The sequence below is a fragment of the Physella acuta genome, unplaced genomic scaffold (genome assembly GCF_028476545.2).
Source record: "Physella acuta isolate Inbredline_101_S28 unplaced genomic scaffold, ASM2847654v3 ptg000222l, whole genome shotgun sequence".
NCBI lineage: Eukaryota > Metazoa > Mollusca > Gastropoda > Physidae > Physella > Physella acuta.
In genome coordinates this window covers 189,344-212,288 of record NW_026731741.1, presented here as the reverse complement: position 1 = coordinate 212,288, position 22,945 = coordinate 189,344, and the positions used below count along the sequence as shown (strand labels likewise).

Below are 22,945 nucleotides of genomic sequence, written 5' to 3'. Positions count from 1 at the left end.
GGACGCCCAGCGTCAGACTACTGTTTATCATACATTTGCATGTGTAAGACTCTTACTGTGGTTAATATGCTTCAACCCTGAATAGAATACTTGAAAGAAATTTAATTGAAGAAAAACCCTTCCTAATATTGTATTCACCCCACAGCATTAAACAAAAGACGACAGCTGTAAAAACGAATGTGGTGAGGTAAGTGTAGAGGGGGGGGGGGGGAGGGGGGTGAGAGAACGGGACCAATGTGTCAGTAATTTAAAAACGACAATAACAGACCCGTCATGGTCTGTTTCCTATAATGAATGTCCGTAGGCCAAAACGTGTTGTTAGACAGCTGACTGAGCAATACGACACGGTACAGAGATTTTACTTTCAGCCGGTTTTGTCAACATTAGGGCTGGTAGGGTAGGGTCGAGAATCAAAGTTGGGTCCAGGTTTAAAGTGGGAGCAAACAAACAAATTCGTGAAGCCCTGCCAGCATTCTTTTTTAAGTTCATGTAATCTTTTACTCAGTGGCGTTGCTAGGTCGGGTGTCACCCGGTGCGGCATTTCGCGGTCTCTCCCCCCACCCAAAGAAATATATATATATATATATATATATATATATATATATATATATATATATATATATATATATATATATATGCTTGTGTGTGTGTGTCGGCCTATAATTTTGATAATACAGTTGGATGTAGCATTGTTTTCTTTATAGTTGGTACGTTTACTTCATGTTGTCACCCCCACCCTCATGTAATAATAGTCGATTTGTATTTTTTTAAAATACTACTTAACTTTTTTTTAATCATTAATGGAACTAGCAAAAAAAAAACATTTTTCTTCTGTACGTTTTGCAATTGTTTGCTTTGGTGTCACCCCCTAAATTGTGTCACCCCTGCCCTCGCTACGCCTTTGCTTCCAATACTCATGTCACAAATGGTTAATATTATGAAAACAGTAGGGCAACGGATGGAAATTTCGTTATGTAAATTTTAACAATAACTCGTCTGCTCTACTTCAACTACTCAATTCTTTTACATTAGCCGTGCCCACGTTTCCAAAATGACACGCATCGCTGATAACGACAACCATTCAGGCTTATTCAAAGGGGTCAAGTATTGGTACTAGTTATTCAAGCAAGCAGGTCTTGCATATTTTTGGAAATTTTGGACAGGGAGCTAAATTCTATATAAATAACTAGGGCAATGAACCATGGGATAAGTCCTACGGTGGCACATGTCGTCTTCCTCGTGAACTATTTTGTACCTAATACAGTTTCAATGCCCATGTAAGTGACATTATGTTTGATACACAGTATTGTGTCTTACCGATGTAAGCGACATTATTTTTACATTTAATTTTTGGTTTTAGGTAACATATATATATATATATATATATATATATATATATATATATATATATATATATATATATATATATATATATATAATAAGGGTTATATTTTTTATCTTATTTTAAGACTAAAATGTAACTTGTATTACAATCAAACATAGTTACAAAATATTTTTGTTTCTATTATATTACTCATACTAAACAAAATTTAATATCGGATAAAAACAATTATTAATTATTATTTTGTAATTATTGACCAGACTATTTAATATACATATGTTGGTGTATGTATTTTGTTAGTATATACATATGTTGGTGTATGTATTTTGTTAGTATATACATATTGTGTATAAAATATTTTAAAATGTAAAAATTAATATTTTCACTGATAAATTATACAACACATACAATGACGAATTTCTGAAAGAAAACATGTACCTTGCTTTCTATTTGTTTTTAAACTTTGATCCAATAATACATTAAAGTACAGCCTGATAACGATGCAGCATGAAACGAATCAAACAACAGACAGAGAAAAGGCCTACACTCGGCAGGAAATGTATGATATGTATTCAGAATGGGCCAAAGATGCGAAATACGAAAAGGTAGTTTAGTTTAGCATCTGCTACTTTTAATATTTGTTGTTGTGATTTTAATGTTGGAGTTGCCTTGAGCATATATTAATTATGCACAGTGTTTCGTACATATCCCCCTCCCATGTGAAGCACGCCAACCGCCTCCCTAGGGAAAAATTAAATTTATATTTACAATATTTACCTTAACTACTATCCCCCCCCCCCCTCCCTCCAACCCCAACACACACACACACACGCACACACACACACCACGGAGGACAATGGCTAGAAGAAATCCTGATCATATCATAACTCATCATCGAAAATATCGGAGTCTAAAACATTACCCCTTCGTGTCATTATCTCAATTAAGTTACCCTTTGTCAATACCCCCCCCCCCCCAGTTTCAGTTTCTGAAATATTCGATATTTAGCCTGACTTCACTGTCCTACCGGACTATGTCGAGATCCACCCATTTTGGGTGTAGGAAGTAGCCTACACCTCGCTAGCCGCTATAATCCAGTCGTTCTTACAAACAGCTGTCTACCAGTGTCTCCGTGCATCTACCAGTTACAATTTGTACCACATGTCTCCGTACATCTACCATTTACAATTTGTACCAGGTGTCTCCGTGCATCTACCAGTTACAATTTGTACCACATGTCTCCGTACATCTACCATTTACAATTTGTACCAGGTGTCTCCGTGCATCTACCAGTTACAATTTGTACCACATGTCTCCGTACATCTACCATTTACAATTTGTACCAGGTGTCTCCGTGCATCTACCAGTTACAATTTGTACCACATGTCTCCGTACATCTACCATTTACAATTTGTACCAGGTGTCTCCGTGCATCTACCAGTTGCAATTTGTACCAGGTGTCTCCGTAATCAGTGACATGAAAACGTGGTAGGCGGAGGGGCGGGAGCTGAGTATTTGACCCTAGGGAAATGTCCAGTTCCCAGAATATCGACATTTCCAAGAATTATCAGCTTGTATCGTGCTGGGGTCAGCTAGGAATTAGGATCAGTGGACTTACGGAAGTCAAGAAGATGTTGTCAGGCATCATCAAACTAGTCTCCAAACCTCAGAACCTTTGCCCCACATATTTTTCTGAAATTAGAAACTATCGAAAAAAAAAACACCTCGTACTTTCTCTATGCATTGCAGTGAGATATTGCATGCAGCTTTAACAATGATTATTTTGCTCTCAACCAAAGGAAGTCACTGAGAACAATTACCGAGGTCCGTTGATTACATCAGAGGCTATGGTCCAGTTTTATCCTGATGAAGAAGTCAGGAAGAATCTCTACATTCTAGATGTGGCCGCTGGCACGGGGATGGTGGGTAGTCTGGTCAGTACCTTTAAACTGTGTTGTTGTTGCCTTTTAAAACATGCCTTTAAACATAGTCATAACAGACCATCGTTGACAGACCATTTATTAAAAAAATAAAAATACTAGTGTCCTTCTCTTGGTTACGTGAATTATTTTATTTTTATTTTATTCTCATGTTTATAGATTTTTACAGGGTTTTAGATCAATAGCCAACCGCCTTCCATTTTTCCTTATTTAAGACAGGTTCCTTGTATTTTATTAAAGTTGTCTCCCTTAATGTTTAAAATCGTGTTTACGTTACCTGCTTACCTTACTTTTACAGTTAAAATGCAAAGGCTTCGGGAAAATTGATGCTTTAGACCCAAACGAAAGTATGCTGAACTTGGCTAAATCAAAATCAATATATAATCGAACTTTCCTGATCTTTCTTGGTGAAGAATCGACAAAAGCTAAACTTGGTAAACAAAAAACTTTTTTCTCTAAAAAAAAAAAGTTTTCATCTAATAGCAAGCTTATAATCTTCTCTTTATTTATAATATCCCTTTATGGTTTCTTCCACCCAATTCTTAAAACAGAGAGTATCCCAATTTCTGATGTGTCAACAGAAATGCATAATTTTGTAAACACTTTTCAGACCGTTACGATGCTGTAGTTGTCTCTGGTGGGTTCGCTAATGGACACATCCCATGCAGTGGACTGGATGCCTTGATAAGTCTAACTAAACCAGGTTTTCATTTGCTTTGTGTATGACTAGAACAGACAAGTTTTAATGTTCTGTTGGAAATATTAATATAAAAAGTGACACCCTTTTCGTTAATTTGTTCAGCTGAAAACAAACTAACATTTAAAGTTAAATTGTCTATAATTTTCTATTAAAGTGAAAAATTAGCGTCATTTTATATCCTCACCCCTCCTCCCCCATCTTTGGATATCAGACCACGCCCCTTCTTTAGTCTTTCAATATATTATTCAACAGGTGGTCACGTGTTCATAGCCATGCTTGAGGCAGACCTGACAGGTGTTGAGGAGTACAAAGACAGACTGGAGCCACACATGAAGGAGCTAGAGGTGGAAGGACAATGGGTGGCTGTATCTCGTACAGTGACGCCCAACTACTACAAGGGCGATCCTGGTGTTGTCTTTATATTTAAGGTGAAAAGATAATCAGGTGGAAAAAAAACGATTTATTATAGATAGATGCGTTTTGTGTTCATAGTCAACAAAACAACGATTTAATACTTGGTTATGTATTGTGTTCATATTTAAGTTTTAAAGCAAGCCAGATGTCAATAACCAGAGCCGGCGTTAGGGGGTGGCAAACGGGGCGGTCGCCATAGGCCCCGCGCTTAAAGGGGCCCCGCGCTTCAGCAATGTCATTGTGATCTGAATTAGTTTGTAAACTTAAAAAAATTGTTGCTGAATTCAGTTGGGAAAAACTAAATGGTCGAATGCCGACGTTGTTAATTGTTATAACTGAGGCCACGGTTGATGTTGGTGAGTCCCACCTGAACTGGGACAGGCCGTAATTCGATACAAAAATAGTGTCACGCCTTCCCTTTGTGTAGGGTACGGTCGCCTGGCATTTGACCTGAGCTGACTGGAGATGGCGGTCGAGAATTAGCCCACGACGTAAAGAGATATCCTATTGTATGCGGACCCATGAAGACGTCCTTTTAGTGAGCAGACGGGGTCTGTAGTAGACAGTTAGTGACCTGATGAACTCTAGTCCTGACTTTCTTATTGTAGATGTCGTATAATGTCGTATATATACAGTGTTTCTTCCAGACTTTTTTCTCCGGGGGGGAGGGGCACTTGAAATTTTCGGGGGGGGGGGGGGCGGTAGATTTTCTTCGGGGGGGGCGGACACTGTTAAAAGTATATATTTTCTATATAAATTATATAAATTTCATTTCGTTTTCGGGGAGGAAGGCTTGTCCCCACCCCCCCCCCCCCCACCCCCCCCCCTTCCCCGCCCCGAAGAGATGCCTTGAAGATACTCTCTATGTATGCCTACTTGTCTTGGTATAACAAAAGTAACATTCAGTTGCGTGCAGAGGGGCGGGAGAAGGGCGACGAGGGGGGGGGGGGGGCGCCTTAGGATCTATATCAGGCGGCATTAAACAGAGTGATTTATTATTATTTTTTGGAAGAAAGTTAAAACTGTTGTTATGTTGTGTCACCTTAAGGATTCACCCGTTCAATAATTAAGACAATAATGTTTTTGGTTTTAAAATATTGTATGAATTCTAAACAAATTTTGAAGTCTATACTGTTTTGATACATCAGGCCGAGTTCGCTGTATTGTAAACTTTATTTTCCTAATTATTCGTGATTAAATTTTCTTAAGTGATTTGGTATTAATTACATAACTGTCAAAAGTGATTTAATATCTTAGCAAAGGAAAAAAAAAACTACGAACATTGGGTTAATACATGGGAGAGATAAAAATCTGTTATTATAGTGGAAAGTTTGACATTAGCTTATAAACTCCAAAACATTTGTGTTATTATGTGTACATCACATTATATAGGCCTTTATACACACACACATATATATATATATATATATATATATATATATATATATATATATATATATATATAATGAAAAGGCCCCGCGCAGATGGTTGGCCCTAGGCCCCGCGTATTCCTAACGCCGGCTCTGTCAATAACATAATTACTGGAGCTGCTAACAATGTGCGCTAATTTGATATTTAATAAAAAATAAAAATTAAAAAAATAATAAGTTTTATGATTTTCTTCTGCCTATAAATTAGTGAAGTTAGTTTCTGTAATCGTCGTTTGTTTTGCTTTTTTTTTTTTGTTTTTTTTTTACCAAATGAAGTGAAAAAGACGCATTTATGATAAACATATAAAAAATGAAATATCAATGACAAAGCATGATACTAAAGCGAAAACTTGGAATATTAAAGCTTTTTCAAACGAATAGTTTATAGTTTAATATACTTGTATTGATAAAATAGTAAACAAGTAATTAAAAAAAGTCTAGTGACAATTTTAGCGCAATTTCCTTGTGTTATCTAAAAATAGCTCTGTCGTAGTGTAAATCAAGAGTAGGGTTAGTAAAACCATTGGTTAATTATTAAAACGTTTTTTATTAATTTTTTTTCCAGTATTTTACATGTTTTATTTACAATAGAGTAACATGACTAAAAACCATTGCGCGCCCAGCTACCGAACGTGACGTCGCAGCCATTGAACGTGATGGCGCAGCTATTGAACGTGATGACGCGTGTGGTGTGGTTGCATAAAATGCCTACTAATTCGGTCCAAATTTTAATTAATTCAAAAAAGTTTTTGTGACCAAACGAAAGGATATTTTTGAAAACTTTCTTCGGCAATATTGTTCTAAATTATGGCAGGAATCGATTGGTACATGTTTCAAGTCGCTAAGTGGTCTGGTTGCCGAGATATGGGCCAAAAACTGCTTTTTTTCGAGGTTTTTTGGCTTTTCCGGGAAATCCATGAAAGAAACCCGGAATTTTTATGGCCTATGTTCATCCTCGTAACTTGCTTAACATAATTGCTTTTGGAACTAGTCCTCGATATTGCTTCGTTGAGGAGGAGATACGACTTAAAGCTGCGGACACACATCCATCCATCCATTCATCCATCCATCCATTCCCAGAAAAGACGAGTTAATAAACGCAATTCTCCAGAATGGAAATTGCGCTAAAAATACTCCCGACATCACGCTTTTTTGGCGATTTTTACCTTTCCCCACCTCCTCTCCGTCACACATCGTCACAAAAAGCCACACACACTCACCACCACCCACCCCATAGAATGACGTCACACCTCAACCTATATCCCACCCCCAAAAATTAAAACATGACACTTTTATAAACTGTTACCAGAAACAACCTTAAAATATCACCGGGAACATTATTTGACACAAAGTAATTCTTTGTGATCACCCCCCCCCCCCTCATCCCGGACCGGAATACAGCTTGGAAAAAATTAAGAGAAGGCAGCCGATGACACGTGATTGTATCGTAATTTGCTGCGATAGTAAAGTCACAAAACATTGTATTGGATCCCACACTGCCAAGACACTTGACGAAGTGTGTACAGATTTTTGATGGGTTCTTCTTATAGGGAAATTGCTCTCATGCTTGCAATATATATATATATATATATATATATATATATATATATATATATATATATATATATATATATATATATATATATATATATATATATATATATATATATATATATGTCTGTGTGTGTGTGTTACTGCTATGTGTTTACTACTCCATTTCTTTTTATTACAATGCTGTTATTATGGTTTTTTAACGGCCAATGTGGAAAAAAGGTATACTGTTATTACCGTCATTGAATAAATTGAAAATAAATTGAATAAATTAAATTAAATAGTAGCCTACGTCTGCATAAAGCAAAGCTCCCAACCTTTTATACCTTTGTTCAATAATGAAGTATCACGTGATAGTTCTCAATGTTAGCGCTTGTCAGCCTTTCACTTGTTAGCCATAAATGAATAAATTCGTATTGTTAATTATGGTTAATTAACATCTCTTCATCTCTTAACCCATCCCTATTCCCCCATATATTAACGGAAAGTTAAACAATATGATATATACGATATCGATAATTCAATGACATAGCTGTTTATATCTCTAAGTACCCTTTAGAACCTGAAGGGCCACGGGGCAGGTGAAATAGAGTTCACCTGTTACTGTGACCTCGGCACATGAAGTTATTGTGCGGTCTGCACTATGGCGAGACGCCTTTACTTTCCTTAATGTGAGTCTTACAGAGTCAAGCTCATTTGTATCTCTAACTACTAACATACAACGGAACTCTAAAAGTTACACCAAGATCAGTTCGAATGTTAACAACGGCATTGGTAGGTTTAGACTCCTAAAAAAATCCATGAAATATTTTTTAAATCTAGTGCAGCTCGAAGTGCAGTTAGTGTGTGGATTTTTTTTTACTAATTTACTACTTATTTTTAAAATTTATTTCAATGATGGACGACGAAAAAAAAAAGTTAAAAACTACTTCATTAACTGATTTCTTTACAAAGAAAGGTAAAACTTTAAAAGTACATTACACCAAGAACTTTCCGTACATTCAGCATCTTCAGTTGTATCTTACGCAAATGATATAGGGAATTTTATAAAAGAAGTTCTAAGAGATGATAAAGATTGCATCTATTAGAACATTTATGGCGTCCTAATAAAGTATTTTCAATTCGAGGATGGAGGTGGGGTGGGGTAGGGTAGTCGTCTTCAGGAGGGGGAAAGATGCCTGAAAGAAACGCTGTTCATGGTTACATAGATGGAACTGGTTGTATTAATCCAGATTACTTGAAGGCGCATTTTGCAAATATTGTGTTTTGTTGAATTTGAATTATGTAGGTACGTTTAGGTAGTCAGCCTTTGTGTAAGCTTTCGAAAATTCAATTTTCAAACAGGAAAAAAATTATTAATATAACTATTAAGAAGGATTCGGCGAAAGAGCTTATGAAACTGGTGAGTACCTACAAAAAGGTAAAGAGCCACTGGTCTAACTCTAAAGTATATATAAGTAGACCTAGATCTATATGACGATGTGGCACTGGACAAGAGCCACTGGTCTAACTCTAAAGTATATATAAGTAGACCTAGATCTATATGACGATGTGGCACTGGACAATATCAAACATACAAAAGTCTCAACAGAATAGAATAAAAAAGAATAAAGCATGTAATCCCAACAAATGTATAATAACCCTCGATAGAATTTTAACGAAAAAAAAAACAATATGCTTCCACCTTGGATTAAAATCTGTTGATTCTATTTCTAGCAATGCCAATTGGGAGGTTGATCATTGATGCAGTTATAACAAGAATAACTTTTAGTTTAATTCTATTTTCATTTCATTGAAATATTCCCATTTTAAAAAAGCGAATGCTTCTGAATGTACAGGGGAGACTACTTCAATTATCTTCACTAAAAAGTCAATAATACACAGCCCAACTTTGTAGTCATTTTGTCAATATTCTTACAATTTACGCCCAATTTTTAGTAAAAAAAATAGTCTACCTCAATTAGATGAAGTAAATGTACATATTCTGAATTACCTAACAAATATGGAAGAAAGTGGTGGACGTTTCAACTATGTGTACAGCTCTGAGCTGGATGCAGAGTTAGAAATAAAAATGTTAGTTTTTTTCAACTTGTCTTTTTTTTCTTTAGTTAGCAGGCCCTATAGACTATAGAGTAACTATGAAACTATAGTTTATAATATAAAAAGTATGTCTGAGTTTTAAAAAGTTAAAATAAGCTTTTTATTTTTTATAGGCCTATACTTAGTAATTAGAATCTAGTCTAGTAGTCTTGACTACTTACAACTTAGGATGCATCTATTATGATCTATCTATTCTATTCGGATCCGCTCCCAATAGCCACGGCCGCTATTGGGACCCGGGTCCTAATAGCCTCGGCCGCTATTGGGACCAGCCAATAGAATTGTTAAGATTTAGTTATACAAAAGTTCTTTTAAGATGCAGAATATATCTTTTCTGTTGTGATTTTTTTCCTTGTAATTGTAATTCTAAATGATATATTGAGATCTGGCTTTAAATAACCGATATCATTACTGACAAATGTTATGATGAGCGGGTGTCGTTAGGTCTATAATATAATTATGGCCTATGGTATGAACTTCAATGGCCGAGCGAATGTTGAGCGCGCATGTAAAAATGTGTTTTATTTCTTTTTCTTCTGCTAAACGTAATTTAATTACGTATATATATATATATATATATATATATATATATATATATATATATATATATATATATATTGTATAAGATAGCTCATATAGGCTGCAGACTACAGCTCCCGGGCCCGTTTTCTTGAACACGAATATCTCGCATGCATTGTAGTACGCTTTAATAGAAGCAATATGTAACTTTTGAACTCACAATGACCCCAAATCCGTTTTTCCCTCTTGCTGGGTTGGGAGGGGAGGGGGGGGGGGACTACGGCGACGACAAAGCTCATATCAATGGTCTTGCTATGATGTATGCTATACGCCTACACTGTTCACATTAAACCAAAGTGAACACTCACAGTGACCTGGCTACATCATGTCGGTATTTTTCTTGCGCTGACCAGAAAACGCGAGCGGGCAATCAATGGAGCAATGATCTAGTAGGCCTAACTAACGTAGTTAAAAAGTTAGCAAGGCTAACCTGCCGTCAATTCTTAAGTTACTGCAAGCAAATGCAAAAAGTCCAAAAAGCTAGGACAGACTATTTGGAACAGGTACCTTTAGCCATCCCACCCCATTTTGTTTAAAAACCAGCACCCCAAAACCCCATGTGCCATACACAATACACATCATTGATGTCATGTGTAAACCATGTCGTAAACCATTAGTTAGATTAGGCTGTATAGTGTATACTGTATACAAATTATTAGTCTATGTTTTATTCATTTCTACCCCATTTATCTGATCATTGGAGATTCTTTCTGGCCATCTTATTTTGAAATAGCAGTTGTAGTCAATACTTTAAGTGTTTATAATTTTTAACAAACCAATTATTTTGAACAGAGGAAGCTTAGAAGGAAAAAGAAATAGACCAAGTTACCAAAGTATCATAGAACAAGATTCAGTGGGTTACTTTTCTGGTTCCTATCAAGAGGAGTGCTCAGATCTGTTTGTTACAGTTCAAGTTTTTAATAATGGATTGCCGATCACATTGCCTGTGCAAACTTCTCATAAATCTTTTACAACTCGTTGGAAGTAAGAATTTTTAAAATTTCAATCATCATTACTTAGAGTGATTTTGACAAAAATAGTTTATGTATTTGTTTTCTTTTTAGTGGTTTTGGATCATTGTTTGCACAATGTTATGATTGCCTGAGCTGTGATCTTTAATAAATGCAAATACTTCCTCAGTTGGAATGAATGGTTGAGTCTGCCCATTAAGTTCAGTGACCTACCTCGTCAAGCTGTGTTAGCCTTTACCATATGGGACTATTATGGTACTGAAGGAATGATCCCCATAGGAGCTACAACTGTTTCTATATTTGGAAAGCGTGGGTAATGTCAATTTTTTTCTGGTAATACGCAACTGTTTTCAGTATTTATATAACTGTATTAATAGGCTTGAACATTTATTTGTAATTGAATATTTAAAAAATTTCTGGTTGAAAAAAGTTTGCTTGATTCATTAATATTTTACATAACTGAAGACTTGGTTTAAATTTAGAACTCTAAGGAAAGGTATGCATGATTTAAGAGTGTGGCCTGACCGCAAGCCTGACCCAAACATTAAATCTGAAACTCCAGGGAAGTCGCAAGATGCTGGTGACAGAATGAGCCAGTTGTCCAAGGTTGGATTATTATTCTAAAAATACAAACTTTGTTTAGTTATGTGACTTTCAGTATATCAATAGCAGACAAATTTATGCTGCATATTAAACTGTTTGTATTGTTTAGCTAAAATAATTACTTTAAAATTATAAGTACTTTTTGACTGGGAAGAACATTTAAAAATTTAATTTACCTGAGTGGTAAATAATTTTAAAAAAAACTGGTTCCAAACATTTTAATAAAATAAAATTTTAATAAACTTGTATTATTAAATATAAATTACTTAAAGATGTTTAATAAAGTTCATTATTATTCATAGCACATTTTTCTTTCCAATGCTTGTTTTACAAGGCTAATTTTAACTTCAGCTGGCCAAAAAACATAGAGATGGTCACATGACAAAAATAGACTGGCTGGATAGGCTGACATTCCGTGAAATTGAACTGGTGAATGAGCAAGAGAAGAGAGATTCAGAATGCATGTACCTCATGATTGAATTTCCTCGCATTCATTACGACAATATACCACACAATGTTGTTTATTTTGAAAAGGTTTGCAGTCTTTTCCCTTTCATGAAATGCTAATATTGATAAATTCACTATTATAATAATTCATATGGGATAAGATGTAATTACCTTATTTTGAATAATATTTACATGTTATTTACAGCTATATTCCTACTACATACATAACAGTGTAGAAATGATTTTAAGACTACATATCATTTTATAAAGAACATTTTGGCTCTTAGGTTTATTGTCAGTTTTTATTATTTTCATAAACGGATTATGTTTTATTATTTCAAGGAAGGTGATCGAGCATATGAATTCAGAACTAGTGCAGATATTGTGACAATACATGATCCTGAACTACTTTTGGTATGAGAACTCATTTTGATACATTTTAAACTACTTTCTTAATTGCTTCATAAACTTAGTAAAACTGGCATAAAATATTCTTCAATATGTCTGTCATAAGGCAAAAAAATTAAGTTCATTTGATCAGTTTCCGTGTGTGATTGTGGACAGAATTAAATTTAAATTTAAGCAATAATTAAATTTCTAAATGTTGTTTCAATTCAGTCTTACAAAGACTTTATAAAAATGAGGCATTGCATTTCATAAAGACAACTTTCATACATTATAAAAATTTTAATTTAGTAATGAAATTGATGTAAAAATTTTTGTTTCCAACTGTACAGGAGAACATTGTAGAAAGTAAACATCACAAACTAGCTCGCAGTCTTCGATCAGGTCCTAGTGATAAGGACCTAAAACCAGATGCAAGCACTAGAGACATGCTCAATGTGTGTATTCATATAACTTTTTTATTTAACTCCTTGGTCCCAAAATACTTAATTTGGCACTTCTACTTTCAACAGTATCTTTCCGTAAATTATAACTTTAATTGTTTCTGTGTAGGTATAAATGTTGCCAAGCTTTCTAGCTCGTCTGCATCCAGTATATTACATTTAGTATTTATGATTTATTTTAATTATGTGTGTTTATGCTGTGTAACTAAATCTACAAACTATTTACAGAAAATTGTTGGCTATCCTCCTACTAAAACCCTTTCTTCAGAAGAGCAGGATTTGGTGTGGAAGTTCAGATATTATCTGTCATCACAGAAGGAGGTAAGAGACAGAGCTGTATCACAATGTAGGCAACTTTGGCCTCATTCAAAATTGCTTGATCAGTAATGTATTCATATGCATATTCATGTGCAATTAACTATTTACCATAAATGCCCTTAGGCAAATAAAACATAACAAAAATCTTCTTTAAATATTTCATTATGAAATTATTGGCAGCATTGCACTGGGGAAATGTGTTTTCTTACTTGTATTTCTTAACTGTATTTTGCTTTTGCAATTTTGTCAGCAGCCAAACTTGTGTGTTTGTTTCTAATAGTATCGTCATTAATTCTGTAACTCTTCCATTACTATAATAATATATTCATTGATCATTTTTAATTTTAAAGAAAAAGCTATTTGCAATTAAATAAAAATGAGACTTAATTGTTGAAAGTTAAAGCGTTGTTAGCTAATACACAACTGCAGTTAGAGATTATTTGTTTCTTTTAGAATTCTAAGTATTGAATGGTTACATTTGAATCAGGATTGTTTTGTAAAGCACATTCTATACATTCAGAATAATTATAGCACAGTATTTATAACTTATCTAGTGTTTAATCAATTAACCCTATATTTAGGAAACCTGCCTGAAATTTATGACTAGACCTCTTAAAGACTATGACCATAAAAACTTGCAGCTATTAAAAAATAAATAATTTGTAATGCGTTTAAGATTCTGTTTGGTGTTTGCAGGCCCTGGCCAAGTTTTTGAAAAGTGTCAACTGGAAGTTGCCCCAAGAGTCAACAGCTGCCTTGGAAATGCTTCTTCTGTGGAGTCCCATGAATGTAGAAGATGCGCTAGAGCTCTTAAGTCCAGCATTCACACATGTTAAAGTTAGGAAATATGCAATAATGAGATTGAGACAGGCCAATGACGAGGTTTGTTAATGTATACATGAGCTTGTGTTTGATACGTCTGTGATTGTTCTCTGCTTATTGTTACCCAAAAAGGCTAACACTTTTTAGTGTTAGTTTAAAATATATTATTTTTAAATAGTAGATTACTAAAAAAGAGTACTTGTTGTTAAATGCCATGATTAATGTGTTATATCTTGCAATTTTCTCTCTGAAATATTTTTATCTTTACAATTATTTATTAAATTCAAAAGTTTAATTCTTTTTTTTATGCTTACTATTTAGTATTATCTTTTGTAGCATTTGTATCAAGTTTAATATTTTTAAATATCATCTGTCTTTCATTTAATGTTTTATGATTAGGGCGTAATTAAAAAAAAGATTTGAACTATGTATTGTTTGTTTAAGCATGTATTGATATTTAATTTTTTTTCCTTGATTTGTTATTCTAGGATCTTCTCTTGTATTTGCTGCAACTTGTTCAAGCTCTGAAGTATGAGAACTTTGATGAAATAAGGAACAAAAGTGAAAAGGATTACGTTCCACCTCGGCCAGAGTATGATCCTGGTCGTAGAGATTCTGATGTGGCATTGCAACCGCCAGCTGAACCTGTTATAGGCCTGGACCAGCACCCATTGTCACAGACTTTAACTACTTCCTCGTTAGTATTTTTATCTTATTTTGTGCTGTGTGTTTAATCTCTTAATACACAGTAATAAGAGTCTCTTTTCTTTTATTTACTGTCATCATCATCAATTTTACTTTACTTGCACTGCCTAACATAAGGCCTCTGTTAAAGCTTTCCACTCCACACTGTCTTTTACCACTTTTTTAGCTGTTGCCAATGGTAAAAACTACCCGAAACCATAGTGGTAAAAATTTATCGATCTATATTTCAGAATATCAAGTATAGAAGATGAATCCAAGCTAAGGTATGTTTAATTTTTGAATGTAATATAAGATTAAGTCTATAACTTCAGCTGTTTTTTCCATGTATTTCTTCTTCTCCTTTGTTTTTAATTTTTAGTGTTGGAAAGGATCGAGCCTTATCTGCCAGAGGGTTGAACTCGAGACTTTTTCGAATTTATCAACCATGCGTCTTTTTTTTTGGGGGTTTTTTTTTTTTTGTTTTTTTCTTTTTTTTTTGCCGACTCGACCACGCCTCCATCACAATTAAGGATACGTGTCAACTGGTTATACGCCATTCAGGCCATTGACTCCGATTTCAGCCTGCTTTTCTTTTTGGATTTGCTTCCATAGCCTTTGTTCAACCAAGAACAAACTACAAGGCAGCAGTTGTTTGATTTTGGAGTTGTCTCTCCTAGAAGAGTTGCTGTCCCTAGCTAACGAGCCTCATCTGCCCGAGGGTTCGAACTCGAGACTTTTCGGCTTAGCAACCATGAGCTTTACCGACTCGACCACGCCGACCCTTTTCCATGTATTAAAAGGACTCATGTTTTACTAGTACTGAAGTATCTTTCACTTTTTGCAGATCAGACACAGCAACAACAGAAGAGGAGATCCTTGATGCCATGAACACAGGACTAAGCTCTACAAAAAATGACATGTCACTATCAGCACTTGATGATGAGGTGAGTATTTCAAATGGTCAACTTTTGCCACTTTTGTAGCATCCTATTCTGGAATATATTTTTGTTTATTTTTCAAATACTGTTTGCTAACAATACAGAGTGCCATCTATTTTTTTTTCAGATGGATCTGGCTACATTTTTAATATCTAGGGCATGTAAAAACCCAGTGATTGCCAACTACCTTTACTGGTGGGTTTTAAGCTTAAAAGTCACATCACACTACTTTCAGAAAAATTATTAAACCTGATATATTACCGGCACTTAACTAAATAAATGTTGAAACAAGATTTTAAACTAAGATATTGAACCTTTTAAACCTTATTGTAATTTTTAGTTTTCAGAATAGTTTTACTTTTTAAAATTGTATCATTCATTTATGTATGCTTTGCTAGTGACAAAACAAATAATGTATTAAATTATCTCAACCATTTTAGGTATTTGGAAGTTGAATGTGAAGATATTCAAAGTGAGGAAGTGTTAAATATGTACAGAACTGTTCACAAAAGATTTAGTCTGGCCCTAAGCAAGGTAAGTTGAAAATAATTGTTACAGCTCTTTTACATCAAATCTTTCTATATAAAAAGATTTTTTAGCCAGTAGGCTATCCAGAACACAGACCATAATTTTTGCTGGATCTCCAAAAGGTTGGATTTGATTTTTGCTGAATTTTTATTTGTAGATAATAAATACATTTTGTTTAATCATCACCTGCATGATACTGTACTTTTATAGGATACTTGTGTACCATCATCAATTTTTTTAAATATAAAGTTATTGTAAAAACATTTTTGGTTTGTCACTTTCAGGGTCCCCCTGAGAGTAAAAGACAGAGGTCAAATCTAATCAGGCAGAATGTTTTAATGAAAAAACTTTGTGTTCTAGTTGAATCTTTAAAAAGCATTGGCAGCCAAAAGAAAAAGGTATAGAATATTTCTGTTAATGTTCAACAAATTCATATATATATTTGACTAAATAAACTTGCATTTCATATTTTTTAAAATAAAATCTTCTTCTTTGATTGTAAATTGTAATGTTGGACGGTATTTCCTCCAACACAATTAAGTACTAGGTATCAACCTGTTATGACTTTCAATTTAGCAACCATCAGTTTACTGACCCGACCACGCCAACCCCTTATATACATAAATTGTAAAATATAAAAATATCTTGACATTTTATCGGCTGGCATAATAAATATTTAACAAACTGATTTACTTTTTAGAAATAAGATGAGATTTTGTTTGTATTCAGTTATATAGCTAATACATATGTTGATTGAAAATGTTACGAACAAGATACCATCCAGCCTTTCTTCCTTTATGCAAACAGATTGAACATTTGCAAGCTTTGCTCCACAAGCCTGAAATAGCTGATTTAGTTAGCAACAATGGTCCTATACCACTGCCATTAGACCCCTCTGTTCTTATCAAATCAATAGTTGCTGAAAAAGCCACAGTCTTTGCTGTAAGTTATAAAGAATTAGAATGTTGCTTAAGATATTATTTTAAACTGCAACACTCTTATTTTAATTTAAAATAGATTTAGTTTTCATTGTACCACAAAAACAATATAAAAAAGGTGTAGATAGTTTACAAAATCATCAATGTTTTTTTTTTCTAATTTACACATTTTTATCAATTTTTTTGGCCTTTTATTACAAAGAGTAATTTGATGAACATATTTTTTTCTAGAGCAAGCTGAGCCCATGTCTGTTAACATTTGAAACAGTAAGTGGAAAAGAATATAAAGCAATCTTTAAGTATGGTGATGACCTAAGACAAGACCAGTTGATTCTCCAGATGTTTCAACTCATGGACAAGGTAACTTTTTGTATGGTTTTCTGGTATTATTAGCTAATGGTTCTTTTGAAGTATGATTATCTTTTATATAATTATGTATAATTAGATAATAGTTCAATTTTTATAATTTTATGACCACTTAAAGTATAATTTGATATCATCATCTTTAAATGTTCGTGCCCAAGAAACATAGGGCATGTAAAATGGACTTAATCTTTTTCAATGACCTCTGCATGTGAAGGCAGAATGGTTAGCACTATGCCCAGTCCATTTGTTTCCCTAATGTTTGTAGAGTACCCATCAGAGTTGGGTGGACTCAGGGATGTACTGCAGACTTGAGCTCTGGATCTAAGCTCTATAGTTTCTAGTTAGAGGTTATGAGCTTTATCATCCATACACTCAATCTTCTTTAGTTGATATACTTTATTTCAAACTTTTTGCAGCTTCTTCGCCATGAGCACTTGGATTTACAAATGACACCATACAAAGTTCTGGCAACAAGCAAAGAGCATGGTGAGTTTTCCTCTTTAAATTGAAGAGTTCTCAAAGCAATTAAGTCACATTTTTGTGAGTATCAAACCAATCAGTCATCATTATTTCTATTGTTTGACTTCATAGTATGAATAAATATTAATGCTGAAGTGTTTAAGTGCCTCTTTCAAAGAAGCAAATTTAAATAAAAATGCTGTTTGTGACTTTTATTCTTTAAGCACAATGGTCTTCAATAACTAATTACTGTTATTTAAATAAATGTTAATGATGAAATATTGTAACCTTATTTTCAATTATTTGTATTAAAATAGCAATGTGTTTATTTATTATGGCAGTTACATATTTAAAATCAAACAATGAACTAAAATCTAGCTATTGCTACTGACAGGGCTTGTTCAGTATGTGGAGTCAATAGCCTTGTCAGAAGTGTCCAAAGAGAAAGCTATACAGAAGTTTTTAAGACAGCACAACCCATCAGATACTGGCCCATTCGGCATAGTTCCAGAAGTCATGGACAACTACGTTAAAAGTTGTGGTCAGTCATGTTTGTTTGTTTTATTTTTTTAAACTGTGGGTTGTATTGTGTAGTGTTTTTTTGTGATTAATTTTTTTGCCTTAATTTTAAACTTTATTTATATTTGTTTTAAAAAAACTCAAATTTTTTTTTTGCAAAAATTAATTTTTTTTAATAATCATTTTGAGAACCTTGCAATTAAAATCTTATAAACAAAAGTAAAAATGGAATTTTTTTTAGCAAAACTCTATATCTATCCCAACAAATCTTCCCATAAACCATGTATATATAAATACCATGATACTAAAAAAACACAAAAACTTTTTATTACAGCTGGCTACTGTGTTGTAACATATCTTCTTCAAGTTGGTGATCGCCATCTTGACAATCTTCTGTTGACAAAATCAGGTAATATGTTAAAATCAACCTTTGTTTTAGAACTATGAATGCCATTTTACTTGATTTTTTTCAGCTAGACTTAATAATTATATTGTTGAACAATTCAAATTTATTTAAAAAATGTATTCTATCAGGTAAAATGTTCCACATAGACTTTGGATTTATCCTGGGTCGTGACCCTAAAATTATGGCTCCTCCAATGAAGCTTAACAGACAGATGGTGGAGGCTATGGGTGGCTATGACTCTGAACATTTCCAGAGGTTTAAAGTATTTACGTATACTGCTTTCCTAGCCCTGCGCAGGTTTGTTGTAAAGATTATGCACTATAACATTTTACGTTGTTTCTGATTATCCTTATTTCTAATGTATCTTAAGGGTAGAAAATTTCTTGTTAGATGTTTTTTCTGACTTTTTTTTAACCCTATGAAAAAAGTTCTATTTTATAAGCAAGTTTTCACTTCTTTATTTTCAAAATTACATATGATTTTTTTAAAAATTGTGTTTATTCTTTATTTTCATGACTCAACTTTTGAAGTTTTTTTTATTGTAAAATTCTTAACTTTCAGATCAGCCAATCTTTTCTTGAACTTGTTTTCTTTGATGGTAGATACTAGCATTCCTGATATAGCCCTGGAACCTGATAAAACTGTTAGAAAGGCGAGTTTGAGTATAGTATTTAAAAGAAAATACTAAGTGAAGTGGATTACATTTTAAATCAAACCTTTTTTTAGTTTTCTATCAACCACAATGTTTACGAGACAATGTTTGTGTTGTTTAAGGTCCAGGAGAAGTTTATGCTTCATTTAAATGATGAGCAAGCTGTACAACACATTCAGAGCTTGATTGATGACAGTGTCAATGCCTTCATGCCAACACTGATGGAGTATGGGCATAAGATGGCTCAGGTAAATATTGTTGACACTCATAGGACAAACTTTGGACTAAGAAAAATAAAACTGCATTGTGAAGCTGATTAGTTATGTTCATTCTAACACTAACAGAGACTTGACTTGGAAAATAGATCTAACCATGCTAAATAGTTTTGATATAACTACTTATTGAGTATTACACATTTTGAAAGAAAAAATTCTTCAAATCACTATTATATATGAAGAATATTAAGTACACTTTCTGTTATCAAAACTGAAAATGAGCTACTTGTTTATATATTTTTGAGTCAGAATAAAATTCAAAGTAAAAATATTCTTAATAAACTTAATATTTTTTTTCAGGCGCTTCGTAAGTAACATGGAGTCAACCACTACAATCAACTTCAAGCATACAAAGCTTATGGTCGCTATTTAACCATGCCTTTATTAGTTAAAAATGTATGATCACTTTTTCAAACACTTCTGTTTTATTCATATTATGTTTTCTTTCCCATAAGGCTATTAGTTTACTTAATTATCATCAAATCCCAAAGCTAACTAGTTTCATGTAACTACAAGTGTTCATAAGAGTTGTGTAGATCCTTCATTTCATGGTTATACTTTACCTGAAGTAGCACCAGAGTATTTAAGAGCAAATGATTTTTAAGAACAGCAATAAAGTTTTAAAATCTTTTATAATTTATAATCTTTTATAATATCCCTCTGTTTCAAGTATTTCATTATTCTGGTTCTAGATTAGTCTATTTGAGAAAACCAAAATTTTAGTGACATATTTTCTCTAACTGCTGAGCCCCACTGTCTGTAATAGTTACGGCAAGTCTCAATTTGAAATTGCAAAAATAGTATATTTAAAATAAGGCCACCATGAGTAGCATCAGATAATTTAGCTAACCAATTATTCTAGTATTTAGCATTTTGTTGTTATTTTTAAATGTTACCTAATGGCAGCAGTCTGAGCTAATGAATTGCTTTGTTTTTGTTTTATTGTATCATTCAAACATGCAAGAGGATTCTTTTTTTAACCATTGCAAATTTATCTTTCATTGTTATGTTACATTTCATTGATGTATTGTAAACATGGGAAGTCTATGGTTTTAGTAGTTACATCAGCTTAAATTGAAGTAGCTTATTTTAATTTAATTAGTATTAAAAGCTATTTGTTTTATGTCATCTAGAAAAGAATATGTCATGGATGTGTTTAATTTTGTTACCATGGTTAATTATAAAATCCTTGATGACTCTCATTAATCACCAATGTGCTTTCATTACTCCCTCTGATTGTATTCAGTGATAACTCAAATTAAAGGGAGCTAACTGAAACTACATAGTTAAGGGAGCTAATAGCCAAAATAGTTGTGAGGTTAGAAAGTGTCTTGAGGTTTCTCTTATTGGTTTGTCTGACATCCACACAATTTTTTCTTGCCCTGCTGGTGTAAAGTTACATTCAGCAGTGTTGTGTGTCACTGTGGCCTAACTTAAGCAAAAAAATTCGACTGTTTCAAATAGGCCAGTATTTTTCTTCCTTATTAGACCTGATTAGAACACTTAATGATATGATTTATGATCATTGTCCAAAGAAAGGTGACACATTTAGAGAATATTACAACTGCAAAGGCTGTTGTGAGTAATGTGGTCTGAGAAGTAGAAGTTATTTTTTTGTAAGTTTAGTCACTGCACTTACATGTTAAGGGAGACAAATTAATCTTGATAGAAAAATAAAGCAACCACAGCAATTGTTACAGTCCCTTGTGTGTACAAGTTATCATACATGTTTTATTGTTTTAGAATGTGAAACTCATCTTAAGCCATGATTTCATCTTTTTGTGTAGAATTCAAATCTCTGTATGTCTTTCAATTTTATGTATGTAACTCTGCCATGATTCATGTCATCAGTCAACTGTAAAGAATTGACTGTTCCTGTGATTTTTAATGCCTGAAAATGTTCATGTGTGCAATAAAGTATAACAATCTATTTGAACAAAAAAAGATGCATATCATAGTTGTTTTTTTTTCTCAATTTTACTTTAAAATGTTATATTGTTGTTTTTAGTCTCTGTATTAAATACAGTATTCACATAATATAAAGAATATCAGTAATTTTATGAAATACATTTTACTCTTCTGGACTTCTGCTATTATAAAATATGAAATCCATTGCCCTCATGTACAAACACTATTTATATCTTACCTTTAGACTGAAGCTTGGCATACTTTTAAAAAATCCAAAAAAAACACGCAATGATATTTTTAAACATGTTGTGCATCTCATTTCGGACTAGATTTCCCAAACAGCAGCACATTTTGCCTAAAATATAAACTAAATTTTCAGGTTTTATTGAATAAAAATAGTAATGTTGTAGCTATATATATCTAACTGTTGCTCCTGTTGATCTAGATTTCAAGTGGTACATAGATTTATTCCTCTTATCCTTTAATGCTTTATAGGTGCGTGACTTAATTTATGGACTATCAATATTCTGTAGCAGCCATGAATATTATTTTATATGAAAATTTTATATAGTTCATTTATTATAATTATTATAATTATAAATTAATTAGAGACATAATAAATAGGTTAGGATAGTAAGTAGTAATTAGATTACAACAATACAAGATGTATTATGTATAACTTAACTTATAATCAATAATTGACCCACCTTCTTACATTAGATTTAAAAATATAATTCACACTAATATTCTTGAACTTCAGTTGATAGTGATAACAATAGTATTACTAGCAGTGCCGGCGCCAGGTTATTTAGCGCCATAGGCAAAACTTATTAAAAGCACCCTGCAATTTTTTCGTGCCCCTGTATTAACAGAGGCGTAGCGACCCTTCCCAGCGCCGAAGACCAACTTGCGATTTGCACCCCCCCCCCCCCCCCCCCCCAAACTTACAATTTGTTTTTCCAACCCATTTTGGAGCCCCCTAGGCGACCACCTAGTTCACCTTATCTTATATATAGCGCCAGCCCTGATTACTAGTATGAGTATATTATTAATTATAGTATCAATAAAAATACAGAATGGTTTAAAATGTTTTTTTTAAAATAAATTTTCATGATAAAAAAATTATGATTTAAAGTGGCCAACCACTTTTTATACTGTAACGGAAGTCATATATAAGGGGAGGTAATTTGTAAACAAATATTCAATA

General features: G+C 33.3%; 2 protein-coding genes across 2 annotated transcripts; both read left to right on the top strand.

The window, feature by feature from the left end:
• Positions 1–1,833: 1,833 nt before the first annotated feature.
• Positions 1,834–4,422, top strand: LOC131937773 (methyltransferase-like protein 27). The gene is made up of 5 exons (XM_059295409.1): positions 1,834–1,947; positions 3,142–3,276; positions 3,581–3,716; positions 3,893–3,985; positions 4,235–4,422. The coding sequence occupies exons 1-5, from the start codon at positions 1,843–1,845 to the stop codon at positions 4,420–4,422; spliced, it is 657 nt and encodes a 218-aa protein (XP_059151392.1). The 5' UTR covers positions 1,834–1,842.
• Positions 4,423–9,245: 4,823 nt separating this feature from the next.
• Positions 9,246–20,394, top strand: LOC131937798 (phosphatidylinositol 3-kinase catalytic subunit type 3). Its single transcript, XM_059295441.1, has 24 exons — positions 9,246–9,450; positions 10,849–11,040; positions 11,197–11,340; positions 11,510–11,633; positions 11,982–12,164; positions 12,420–12,491; positions 12,815–12,919; positions 13,154–13,246; positions 13,940–14,125; positions 14,554–14,762; positions 15,001–15,033; positions 15,594–15,693; positions 15,815–15,882; positions 16,128–16,221; positions 16,500–16,613; positions 17,023–17,157; positions 17,385–17,513; positions 17,936–18,005; positions 18,373–18,519; positions 18,832–18,906; positions 19,032–19,200; positions 19,465–19,555; positions 19,678–19,803; positions 20,131–20,394. The coding sequence occupies exons 1-24, from the start codon at positions 9,380–9,382 to the stop codon at positions 20,143–20,145; spliced, it is 2,745 nt and encodes a 914-aa protein (XP_059151424.1). The 5' UTR covers positions 9,246–9,379; the 3' UTR covers positions 20,146–20,394.
• The last annotated feature ends 2,551 nt before the right edge of the window (positions 20,395–22,945 follow it).

Coding starts and splice junctions, on each gene's coding strand:
- LOC131937798 (XM_059295441.1), top strand. CDS start 9,380: ATGGAAGAAAGTGGTGGACGTTTCAACTATGTGTACAGCTCTGAGCTG. Junction 11,634..11,981: donor GAATGAGCCAGTTGTCCAAG/GTTGGATTATTA, acceptor TTTTAACTTCAG/CTGGCCAAAAAACATAGAGA. Junction 16,222..16,499: donor TTAGTCTGGCCCTAAGCAAG/GTAAGTTGAAAA, acceptor TGTCACTTTCAG/GGTCCCCCTGAGAGTAAAAG.
- LOC131937773 (XM_059295409.1), top strand. CDS start 1,843: ATGCAGCATGAAACGAATCAAACAACAGACAGAGAAAAGGCCTACACT. Junction 3,277..3,580: donor CGGGGATGGTGGGTAGTCTG/GTCAGTACCTTT, acceptor TTACTTTTACAG/TTAAAATGCAAAGGCTTCGG. Junction 3,986..4,234: donor GATAAGTCTAACTAAACCAG/GTTTTCATTTGC, acceptor ATTATTCAACAG/GTGGTCACGTGTTCATAGCC.